This window comes from Stegodyphus dumicola, chromosome 3 (genome assembly GCF_044657685.1).
Source record: "Stegodyphus dumicola isolate Sdum_Otavi_A_Nest chromosome 3, ASM4465768v1".
NCBI classification, from domain to species: domain Eukaryota; kingdom Metazoa; phylum Arthropoda; class Arachnida; order Araneae; family Eresidae; genus Stegodyphus; species Stegodyphus dumicola.
In genome coordinates this window covers 207270715-207283864 of record NC_140770.1, presented here as the reverse complement: position 1 = coordinate 207283864, position 13150 = coordinate 207270715, and the positions used below count along the sequence as shown (strand labels likewise).

Sequence of the window (13150 nt, the reverse complement as noted above, 5' to 3'; positions counted from 1 at the left end):
GTTTAAGGGCGTCTAACTCCTGCATTAGTTTGTCTCTAATAGTGTAATCATCTACTCCTGGGTAATACTTACGTAGCCATTTTAATCGTTTTACATCCGTCTCCATAACCTAAGCTGCTAACGGGCTGCATTGGCACGGTAATGCATCAAGAAACAAAAGATAGAATTCTTACCAAAGCAATCCAAAACCGCCATGCCTCCTTTCAATTCACCAAGTCTCGAACAATCCTTATCCAAGATAGTGATCTAACTTGAGAAACCAAAACGTCCGAAAAATTAAGAATGAAGGAAAAAACGTTTAATCAACTAAATGCACAGTTAAGAAGTACTCGAGAGAGCAGCCTCCGAACTGAGAGTATGCCGATGAGAGAGAACAACAGTCGACTCCGAGCGAAGTGAAGCAATAAGCCATAGCGATGCGAGATACTTATACCCGAAGTAGACATGACATCATCTCACGGCAGCCAATCAGCTGTCGGGACGACTCAGCTTTCCAGATGACGTAACATCGTTTCGTTTTCGCATCTTAATTAGGCTGGAACAGTCCATTCTTTATACAAACAGTGGCAGTGAAAAAAAAAAACTAGAAGTAATTGCTATATCCCTTTAAAATAAGAACTAAACCTTATGTAAAAGTTAGAATTATTTCAGGGAGGAGAGATGATACAGAAAAAGGGTTACAATAAGTCATATTTTCAACATTATGGGACGGCATAAGCTAAGAAAAAATTATCTAATTATATATTTCAGTTAATGTTCCAGATTGCATTGTTCCTTAATCTTCTAATTGGATCCGCCTTATTATTGTTTTCAGACTGTTAGAGTAAAAGTAAGCTTGAACTTTCGATTATGTCAAAAAGAATTTCCGATTCTGGAGCTGCCAAAGGATCTACAAAGCGAAAGCATGTTTCGATGTCCATCAAACAAAAAGTGGAATTGCTGCAAAAAATGGATAAAGGCATATACTTTGTTTCTCTAACCATTCCAAAATCTGTTTATCAATTTCACGCTGCTCTGTGTGTGTGGGGGGGGGGGGAATGTCGCGGCGTTCAATGAATTGGAAGTATATCTGTCAGCACTATCCTTATCTTCAGGGCAGATGTTTTTATTTTATTTGGCTTATAATTCCTTACTAAATGTAGTATTTCATCTCGATGTACTTGATATAATTTAAATCAAATTCCTCATCATTATAAATATCACGAATACACATCAAATACTTTTCTGGTTGCAATTTTCTAATTTCGACTATGCGTAATGTATGCTTTACGCATGCCCGCGTTAAAAGAAATGTTTAATAAAGTAAACAAATAAATATTAAACTTTTTTTTTGTAAATTTTGATACCCTTTAGATCATAATTGCTCTTTATTTCATAAATTATGGTTTCATATTTTTAATTTTGTAATTTCTGCATACCATCTTATCAGATTTAAACTGAAGATCTATAATCCGGAAAAACCGATAATCTGGAATCACCAAAGTCCCGATGAGTCCGGATTAAAGACTTTTGACTGTAGTATATTTTCTTTTTGTAACATTAGTTTTGATTTGCCATATATTTAGAAAACAGCTCAGAATTAAAGAGCTAGGTTGAAGAGTTTGGCTGTTAGATAGATGGAATATGTGCTTGTCGAAGCATTTGTGTAGCCCGAGATAAACTACTAGATTTATTAGAAGTGTTTATTTAATACATTTTCTAGATTTATCTAATAAATTAAAGAGGTGTTTTCGAGAATTTTAAATGATGTGCATGAACTTCAGTATCTACGTCCAAAATTATCAGGGGGATTCGAGAGATAGTTTCGAGAATTTTCAATGATGTGTACTGATTACTAAAAAATTCTGGCAGTTTGAACATCATTTTAATATATAGTTGATCATTTTACGGTTAATGAGCAGTTAGGAATTTATATTGCCTCTATCCTTGCATCTGTGACTTTCACAATATTGAATGGAAATTGAAATAATATAAAATTAGAAATTTTTAATATTTTCTATGTTTAATTCTTTCACAAAACTAAAGTAAAACTATCCTTTGAAGCACACAAAATTAGTAGCAGGAGAGTTTATTACTATTCCTCAAAAATTTAGAATTGGCCATCAGTGTTTGAATAATTGAATTGTGTTTTTATATTTTGTTGAATCACTACTATTTATTGCATAGGAAACAGTTACAATATTTTCATCTTTTTTAAAACATTTTAGTTCTTTCCCCTGATTTTTGCTATTTTCAGTCATTCTGTAGCAATTTATTCCCTTACTGAATTTTCTGGTCTTTGTTTTTATGAGTAAAAGTTAAATTTTTAAATTTATAAACTGTGCAATAATCAGTTTGTAATACCTAAGTGAGCAAAAATCGTTGATTTTGATAAGCAGTGAATTTTTCTGTTGTATTTTATTATAAGTGGATTTAAAAATTGGTCACCTTTTAGTTCATTTTAATTTCATTGTTTTTGTTTCACTTTTTATGTAGCATAATTTTTTAGCATGAAATGGAGGGGGGAAGGGAAGCATTCTTTTGATATATAAATTGTTAACTCTTTTATTATATATTTAAAATCATTAACATGTAGTCAAAGCAACTGTGTAAAAAGTGTTGCTATTTTACAAACTTTGAATATAAAAGTTTTTAAATTTTGATAAAAGCATTTACTGATTTCTAAGCTAATTATTCATATTTTTGTCTTTTCAGGAGTCTATCGGAATACCATTATCTCCCAATAGCAATTTTATAGACCCATTGGTTGACATTGACTCATCTGCTGGAGTACCCATTTCATCTTCTGATTTAGTTGATTCCTTTCACATAAATGATGAGGTATGACCAAATTATCTGACAAAATTCAGTGTTTTCTGTGCTTAGTAATCAAGGAATTGGCAGCATTTAAGTAGTGTAAAATATTTTCATTACTAGTAAAATGTTAACAATCTCAGTTTTCAGTGTTATTTCAGTTAAGTTAAAAGTACTTATGGAAGGTTTTGCAGTTTGCCAGTAAACAAAAGAAGAAATTCGGAATTAAAAAAAAATTAATTAATTAAAAAATAAATTAAAAAATTAGACTAAATAATTGAAAAATAAAAAATTCTTGCTGGCTGATCGTATCAGTATATAAATATTATATAATACGAATTTAAAGCATACCCTGTACCCATAAACATTCTCTATTCGTAAAAAGAAAATTTAAAGTTAATTAAATTTAAATGAAATTTAATGCAAACATGTAAATGATTCATTATTGCTGCGAACTAATCTACATTATTGTTTAAATTCTGAGAGCATATGTAAATCAAGTGCAAGTATCAAAATCTATGAATAAAATTAATTTTGATACTTGCACTTAATTTACATATGCTCTCAGAATTTAAATGATATTGTAGATTAGTTCGCAGCAATAATTAGTCATTTATTTGTTTACATTAAATTTAATTAACTTTAAATTTGCTTTTTACGAATAGAGAATGTTTATTAAATTTAAATTTCATTCCTTGCAGGAATGGCGCAAGAGAATTATTTAAATTTAATTTAACTTTAGTATTTATGTTTTTGAAGCCCTGTACATATATACAGTAGACTCCTGATTATCTGCGCCTGCCGCACAAAGTTTTTTTTTTTTTACAAGCGTAAAGCAAAGAAAATAAAAATGTTCACAAAACTGAGCAAAACGTTAAATTGGCTAACATTGTGCTTATTTATGGCAAAAATATCCCAGGCCTTCCTGGAACCTTTCCTTCGGCCCCTCTGATTTCTTCATGGAGGTAGGAAGTAAGATGGAGTGGCCCTAAACAGGTTTCTCCCATACCCTGCTATGAAGCACTGGCGATCCCTACGTGGTGACCAAAACATTGGGTCATTTACCATTAAGTTCAATGGTTTTTGACGCGATTGGATGTAATATTTTGTAATTACGTCGTAAATAAATGTATATATTTTCTTTTTATACAACACTTCAGAGTCCTAAGTATATGAAAACAACATTTCATTCTGAACGGAATTAAATGCTATACTTTTCGCAGAACAGTTTTCTCAGAATGGTTTAATTTGAATGAAATATTTTCACAAGTTTTCGCTAATTACATTAGAAAAAAAATTTAAGGTAATTCGATTTTATTCGGTTAAGGTACAAAAATTAAGATCAAAGTTTATTGTATTATTAATATTAAAATTATGCATTATTTCTTTTCTATTAATAGAGCTTCTTCCTAAAATACTTTCTTAAATATGACATGATTTTTTGACTTCTGAGGCATCTTTTAAATCGAAAAATATAAGTCAATTTATAATTAATGCTCTATTCATTTCATTTTAAATTAAAGAATTATTAGAAATTAGCGAAATACTTTAAATAGTACTTAACTTTCTCTGAACATTTCTGAAAGGGAATAAAATAAGGATTTTTTTTAAGTATTATTTAAAACTTGTAACTGAGTTATTATAAAATGTAAGGGAAATAATTCTAAGTATACTTATCAGATTTTTTTTAACCATTAATTTCAACAATACATATTCCAAAACTTTTTATTACTTTCTTAAGTGCGCAATCTCATAGCATTTGCTTTAAAATGCCTTTTAACAGATTGTTTTCCAGGCCCATCAGCGGCCGAGCGGTAAAGTCGCTGAACACTGGTAGTTCGGTCCGAGGTTCGAATCCCGCGAACGGGCTAGCTGCATGGGCGTTTTCATGGTTTTCCCCATGTGTAATGTGTATACGAGCCAGTTTCACTTAGAAAGTCCTCCACGAAGGCATCCCTTAGGCAGATAGCCCTAGTGTGTTTTGCCATAATTAGATACATCACACGAGATTGCTTTCCAGTATGAACAACTCTTGCTTAAATAGTTTTATAACATATTTGTCAACAGGATTTCACTTAATGTTTACAATTCAATATTAAGGTTATTATATATTTAGATAACATTTATGGTCATTATAAATTAGATACATTTAATAATTAGATTTCTTCTTAGTTGTTTATAAATGAATAAATTCTTCATTTTAAATACATTTATAAATAATTTAATGAATATTTATGTATTTTGTTAAAGGCCGATACATGCTTTTTGCAAGCACATGCATAAATACTCATACATATTTCATATTTTTCATTTCCGGTATGTGCAAATCTTTAATTTCTGTGCATTCACTATATTTTATTTTTAATTAACCCAAATAAGTAAAACGTGTAAGCCCAAATGGATTATTTTTCAGATATATAAAATTAAAATGATGAGTTTAAAATGAGCAGCAGTAAAGCCTCTCCTCTAAAAAATTTTAAAAGGTACATGTTACAATAATATATGGATGCGAAAAAAATTTGTTTTATTTAAAACATTTTGGTGTTTGGAACATAAAATAAAAGTAGCGAATACTCTATCAAGGGTATCGAAAGACGTATACAATTTTAAATGTACCGTAAGGTATTTTTCATTCTTTAAGCATAACATGTTTGTTAAAATTTATATTTTTGTAGTTCAACAGCTTAGAATTTTATAAAACAAATTCATAATCAAAATCGCTGTTGTTAGTTATCAAAAAATAACCAAGATGTGATTTTTGCGTAAATGTCACTAAACTATACAAATTGCTATTATCCATCACACTATGAATGTTTCTTTCATGCGAAAGTGTCCCTTTTTCGATTTGTATGGAACTGTTGTGTGTCGAAATACTATCAGAACGCTGTCGAGCGAGCTTCTGAATGTAAACAAAGAACACCCCATCTGGTGACCGAAGCTTCGAAGCAGTGCTTCACTTCTAGTGCCAGTTGGCCACTCCTTCCTTTCTTAGCTCCATGGATTTCTTACTCACCCTTGCAGTGCCTGCTCCACCGTCCTTTCTTGTCTTAATCTTACTGACATGTCCACTTCCTCCCACTCGCCATTGTTAGTTTAAGCCTGATAGTGTTTGCGAACCGGTTCGAGTTAATTTCCTATTTTTTATTGTGTTCAGTGCTTGTGCTTTTTGGATTTGTGTTTTTCATTACTGATTTAAAATATCAGGAAAACGAAAGAAGGTTGTGTTGACGATTGCGCAAAAACCAGAATTAGTTTCCAAAGTAGCAAACAGCGCTACAAGGCAGCAGATGGAATTGGATTGCGGAAACGCGGAAACAACAGTGCGGGACATTCTAAAGCAAAAAGACAACAACAACAACAGTTTGGGCTTCCCTTCCTCGTGTAACTCAATCACATTACAGGTCCCTTTGGGCACCTCGTGGAGGTTCAACCTCCACTATTACAATTCCAGGGGAGCAGCGCACCACCTGGATAAGACACCAGGCAGCACAGGTGTCAAGTTGCTCCTACCAGTCGCTTGGGCGAGCCCGTCGCAGTGGGACATTACCCAGCGAACCCGAGGGAAAACCCCCGGGCTACTTGTACCACACTGTGCTAGGACGTGCCAGACTCCGAGGCCGGCCAACAAGTGACTTTCCCAGAGCCTTCAGAACCACCAAGTTCATAAATTTTATACCCCCGTGGCCGAGACTGCCTAGGTACAGATCCTAGCCAGTAGCTTCGCAGAGTTCTCTACGTCGACCCCCGGGGGTAGCAAAAAGACAAGCTGGTGAACTTTGCATCAATGTTGGACAGTGCTTCCGCAATGAAAACGAGTACTCCTGTAAATGGTCTTATCATTGCGGCGAAGGCAAAAACCTTTTTTGAGTTTTTAGGCGTGAAAGGAAATTTTGATGTGTTTTCTGGCTGGTTGACTCGTTTTAAGCAGTGACATAGAATTCGAAAAATTGGACTTCATGGTGAGAAACTTAGTGGTGACCAACAAGCAGCTGACGATTTCCACCATGAATTTGAAGAATTTGTTTTAAAAGAAGAGCTATCTTTTGATCAAATTTACAATGCTGACGAATCAGGACTTTTGTGGAAATGTTTTCCCACTTGCACTTTACAGTTTGAAAAGGAAATTAAGTGGCAGGTCATAAAAGCAGCAAGGAAAGGATCACTGTCATGTCTTGCAGTAATGCTACGGGTGGACATAAACTTAGACCTTTTGTCATTGGAAAGTAAAAAAAAAAAAAAAAAAAAACGAGATCTTTCAAAGGCACAAGGAAAGAAAATTTGCCCTTTGATTACTTTAACCAAAAAAAAAAAAAAAAAAAAAAGGATGGATGAACCAAAACATTTTTCAAGAATGGTTCGAAAACATCTTTGTTCTTCAAGTGCGTAAACATCTTAAATCAAGAAACCTGCCTGAAAAAGCTGTGCTATTGATCGACAACGCACCTTCTCACCCAACAACAAGCGTGCTAAAGTCATATGATGGACAAAACGTTACTGCGCTAATCCAACCCATGGAACAAGTAGTCATTGCAACAATGAAGAGAACATGCGGAACCAAGCTGCTAATTACCAAAATTGGAGAAGGTTATGGTCTGAAAAGTTTTGGAAACGCTACACAATCTTGGACAGCATCTACGATATTGCATCTGCATGGGACTCAGTGGAACCGTCAACCCTCATAAAATCATGGAAAAAACTCATGCCTAATGTTGAAGCCAACAACAACCTAATCCCTTTGAGCTGTGAAGAAGAGAATGAAGATGTAGACACGCTCACGGCAACTCTTGCCGATATGGCGAAAACAGTTCCGGGTGGTGAGAACGTCGATGCTGAAAACATTAAGGAGTTGTTGGAGTGTGGCATCAACGAACCTGGCTTTGAACGCTTGACAAATGACGAAATTGTGCAGAAAGCAAGTGGAGAGCCCGAGAAATGAAGGACAGCGAAGTGAAGGCGAAGAAGAGCCCACTGTGCAGATACAGAAGACTCACGAAGCGGCTTTGCAACAAGTCGATGGATTGCTGAGCTATTTGGAAGAACAAGATGACGCAGAGTTGGCCGAGAAACTTATGCTATGAAAAATCAATCTCTGATCAAGAGAAAATGCTTCCAAAGCAAGAAGCAAACACAAATGACTGATTTCTTCAAAAAAGTGTAGTTTTACAGTTATGCTTTTGTAATTACATAATACATTACAGTATTAAAACAGTACATATGTATTAATTTTTCTTTATATCCTTGACACCTCTCTTAAGTATACAAAGCACTTCTCTGTTTTCATTAACAAAATGCATTTTAGGTTAGTTTTCTGTGATATACTAAAATATTAAACGTTAGTTAAACATTTTCTGCTGTTTATTACGTTTTATTGTATATAAAACGATTTTTCAAAGTTGGAATGACTGTTTTTTCTTTTGCTATACCCGTTTTTAGCTTTTTTCCGTATTATCCACGATTTTTGTTATCCGCGGTGGCCGCAACACCCAATTCCGCGGATAATCGGGAGTGTACTGTATATGTATATATATTTTCATTTCACTTTTATGTGAATGTACATACATGTGCTCAGACTTTGGGATGTTTACGGCTCTAAACTTTCATTACCAATTAACACGAGAGAGAATTAATGCCCTAAACATTTTTTTAACAAAAATTACTATAATAATTGCTTTTAAATTCAGTCCTCTTCAGCAAAAGCACAGGAATTAATTAAATATTTTCATTTTCTATACCTAATGTATGTATATATAAAGAGAAAAACTTATTTTTATAACTTTTTCTATAAAAAGAGATATGAATTAAAAATTTTTAAATTAAAAATAATATTTTATGGATTATGCATAAAATATAACTGCCCATAGTGCATTTTAAAACAAACGAGATTTCTAATAAGTTATCCAGCTATGACTCTGAAGTCAGCGGTATACAAGCATAGCAAATTTTGGGTAAATATTGTGAGCCTTTACAGTTGCTCTGTATTTTTAAAGTACCAACTATTTTTTAATTCGTTTTAACTTTTTTATTTAATTTATTTATTTGTTTATTTTTTCAGTAACCAAACTTTTTAGTTTTAATAATATATATATTATTTCATTTACATTTAAGGCTTCTAGAAATGCAAAGAAATTCTTTAAAATTTACTTCAGCTTCTATACAATTAGTGATGTTCATAATATGCATTATAACCTCATTTATCTAAAAATTGCTAGCATACTTTACTTTCGCAGTTCATAAGCAGAAATAAAAATTTTGAATAACATGGAATTTAGTAAACAAAATCTTTCTGCGTTCTACGTCAGGATCCATATCAAATCCAAAATAATACTCACTTAAGTGGGAAAAATTCAGATGTTCAGCATCGTAACTCGCGAACTGGTTGTTTGGCACCAAAATGTTACAGTAACACCTAGCGGCGGAAAATGAAAATAATCTATGGATACGCGGCAGTGGAAACGTTTGTACGGATGCCATAGGCCTGTCTTCAATTGACGCAACGCGTTCATATGCAGTAGTCGAAACGTGCCTTTATTCTGGAATGTTTAATCTGTGGACATTCTCGTTTGATGTTCTTACAATAGTCAGCCATCACAGTCTACCATAGTACATCCTGTCTACCATAGTACTGTTTGTCCATGACCTTCAGATCGTGGAGGAATCACTCACCCTGCTCATCACTGCACCAAGATTTTTTGGGGGGTTATCAGAATGGCTACATAAAAGATGCAATTTGATGCTCATGTTGCAACCAAGCATTTCGGAGCTTTCCAAAATTTGCTGGACAATTTAGCTGTAATGCTGTACTCGTGTATTTCCAAGAAAGTCTTTGACAATGTTTTTGAATACCAACCAAGCATTCTTTTGATGCTCTGTCATTGTTCTGATGAATTGTTCATCTTTAAAGAGGATGCCAAATTCGTAGGCTATCAAACACACTGGCCACAGTTACCACAGAGTTGTGTTATAGGCTGAAATTACAACTTTTCCATTAAACCATTTACATTATAGCAATATACAAATCCATCATTACTTTGAAAATACTGCATAAATGCATTTTTTCTTGATTGAAAGTAGGATACCTTAGCTCCTTTTTCAAGTAAGTTTTTCTTGTGCAGTCTCCATGTTAAGAGCTTTGCAGCTTTTTTAGGTAGTCCCAAATCTCATGCCAAATCATTGAACTGAGGTTGGACGAATTCCTTACGAACGGAATCATCCTCTGTTTCATTTGTCATTGGAGTCAATTCAATATTCACGAGAATCGTCTTTTTGTATTTCCAAAGAAGGTAATTCTTTGAAAACTGTCTCTGGGATTTCAGCTGAATGGGGTACTTGGCATGTAGCTGATGATAAACTACGATACTGTATTTTACATTTGTTTTTCTTGTTATACTATGACATTTTCACTACACAAAAGTAACCATCACTTGAGTGATCTTTGGAGTGTTGCCAAATCATAGGTATACCAACGGTCCTATGATCCACGTCCGTTGCCACAGAGTGGTCACATTTATGTAAGATGTAGAGAAAAAAACTTGGTAGAAGAAAACTAACTACAGGTTTGAAATCAGCATGCTTATTTCACTCTAAAACAGCTCAAAAATGGAACAAAACAGCAGCAAATTAACAACATTTAAAAAGCAAGACTTATCAATGATAAAACATTTATTTATTTATTATTATTTTTATTTTTATTTATTTATTTATTTATTTATTTTTTGGCTTTGATCTCCCATGTACACAGCAATCTGTCAGCATAAAAAAAAAATCAGAGAATTGCTGACAATTTGGCACTGCATTTATTATTTTCCCTGCATATGTGCAGCAATGTTTTCACTTAAAATCAGCAAATTGCTCAAATTTAACATTGCTCATGCTTTTGTTTTTCCCATATACTTAGCAGTCTGTTTTCGCTTAAAAAACATCTGACATTCAGCACACATTTTGGTCAATAAAATTTGATCTAAAACGGATCTAAGTGTTCTATAATTGTTGAACAAAATGCCATACAGCAAGACCCTGCTTAACGCTGTTTCATTTAGCGCTGTTTCGGTTTAGCGCTCTTTTATTTCAACCCGGGGATTCTCCGAAATTGTGCGCAGCGCTAGGTTTCCAAATAACATATCCGAAACAGTGTAGTTGTGTTTCTTGCTTGGTGGACGCATTTTTATCATTTGAAACATTTGTTGACTTTATTGTAAGTTTAAATTTGTATAATACTATAACGATTAATACAGTGACAAATATTATGATCTTTAGTTTTTATCATGGGTGATAATAAAAAACAAGAAAAGAAAGCAACCAGAAAAAGCATTTCACTGGAAACTCAAATGCAAGTGATTAGAAGATTAGATTCTGGTGAACGTCAATCTCAAATTAGCGCTGCATTGATTTTGGCAACTTCAACAATAAGGACAATTCTTAAGAATAAAGAAAAAATACTGTCATCGGCAACTGCAACTACGTCAAGCTCTGCAACTAGAATTACCTGTTCTAGAAATAACATTATAGAGGAAATGGGAAAACGACTGTCTATATGGATTGACGACGAAATTGAACGCAATATGCCATTAAGCCAATCTATCATAATGCCTTCTTAACAAAAAGGCAGAAAATTGGAAACCCAGAATAGACTGAATGATCTGACTGAGAATTTTATTTGTTTTTAAAAGTATATGCGTTTATATTGTTTTTATTTTTGTAAGAAATAAATGTTTATTTTATTTTTATTAAAAAAAAATTATTAAATTTAATGCCTAACCATTTTTTATCCGTCTTCCCCTAACCCCATTATTTACATGTTAAGATAGCCTCGCTTAGTACTGTTTCGCATTACGCTCTACTTCGATGGAACGTATACCCTACGTTAATCGGGGTCTATGTGTATTTTGGAAAAAAATGGAATGTTTTCTTTTTCATTGGTCAGTAAATTCCATACTCTCATTCTGATTCTTTACAAGAAAATATGCTTACTCAAGGCAAGAACAAACAGTAATGGCATTCAAATTCAAGGTCAAAAGCACAGCTCGCGTGCTGTGCACACACGCTTACTTGGGTTGACACATAACTACATTTTGCCAACATTATGGGTTACGTATTTTGGCCACATAGTGCATTGCCTGGTGAAGTTTTTTCAGACGTGGGCAGATAATCAGAAAGTACCAATTTTTCATTAAATTATAAAATATGACTGAGTACAATCTGGTTAAAGATAAACCTGACAAATATTGAGAATTGGGTAACTTGGTAAATATTTATATAAAAAGTTAATCATGCAAATACAGATCCAGTATATTTGCAAGTACAGGATGTATACCGGATCTCGGACTTAATTTACTTCCAGCTACAATTTATCACAAACATAATTAAAAAGGATATTTCTAATTCTATTACATATGTTCTGTACAAGGAATAATTTACTTATAGGAATAATGCATCCATTTTTCTAGCTGATTGAAGTATAATGAATATTTTCCCCCTATATGGTATATAAAATTTTCCTAGCATTAACTGAATTTATCTTATATTTGATATCTGCATATTTTCTATCTGTGCTATTTGTATGGTACTTTTCTTGTCCTAATAGGGCTTTATTTTCTTAAAATTTTTGGATGAATATTTAAATTTTTAAAGACAAGTTGATAAACAGTTTTGATTTCTTCAAATCTGAAATATGCTAATAGATTTTTCAGAATTTCTTTTTTTTTGGGGGGGGGAGGTAGAGAGAAAATTCTTATTTAAATTTGAAGGCAAAATGTGCATATGCTCATTATCAGTTATATAATATTGTAGCATATTATCATTTGTACATTCTTTTTTTTTAAATTTAAATATTTCATGTAAAACTAGAATTTTTAAGTCTTAGTTTAAATATGTTAATTAAAAAATAAAATAAACAGTTTAAAAATTGTAATGTAGAAGACTGATCCAAACTATGTATTTATTTGAAACATAAAAATAGATAGATATTTTAAAATACAAAAGAAAATTTACAGTTTATGTCTTATATGGAAGGGAAGCAGATAAGTATTAAAATTATAAACTGAGCAAAAATTAACTTTAGATTCGTATTCTTTTGTAGCAAACATCTATCAATTTCAAGATTAATAGGTTGAGGTTCCTCTTCATAAAGACCAAAAATATTTTGTGCATTATATCATTTAAACAGATAGCATAATATAATGTATCTATCAAAATAGAAATTAAAAGACTGAAAAACCATGATGCAAAGTTTTATTAAAATACTTTTTAATTAGACTGGATTTAACACCATTAAAGAGATTGCAGTATGTACTTCTAGTCTGAGGCCCAGAATATTTTTGCTTTTTGAAGAAAGATGCATTACCTTGTTTTCTTTGAAAGT

At 32.7% G+C, this 13150-nt stretch overlaps 1 protein-coding gene across 1 annotated transcript in view; it reads left to right on the top strand.

The window, feature by feature from the left end:
• The window catches only part of LOC118199389 (uncharacterized), a 103485-nt gene that overhangs the window by 39306 nt on the left and 51029 nt on the right, over positions 1 to 13150 (top strand). The window contains exon 4 of the mRNA XM_035371236.2: positions 2695 to 2820. Coding sequence (XP_035227127.1) covers positions 2695 to 2820 — 126 coding nt within the window. The remainder of the gene's footprint in view (positions 1 to 2694; positions 2821 to 13150) is intronic.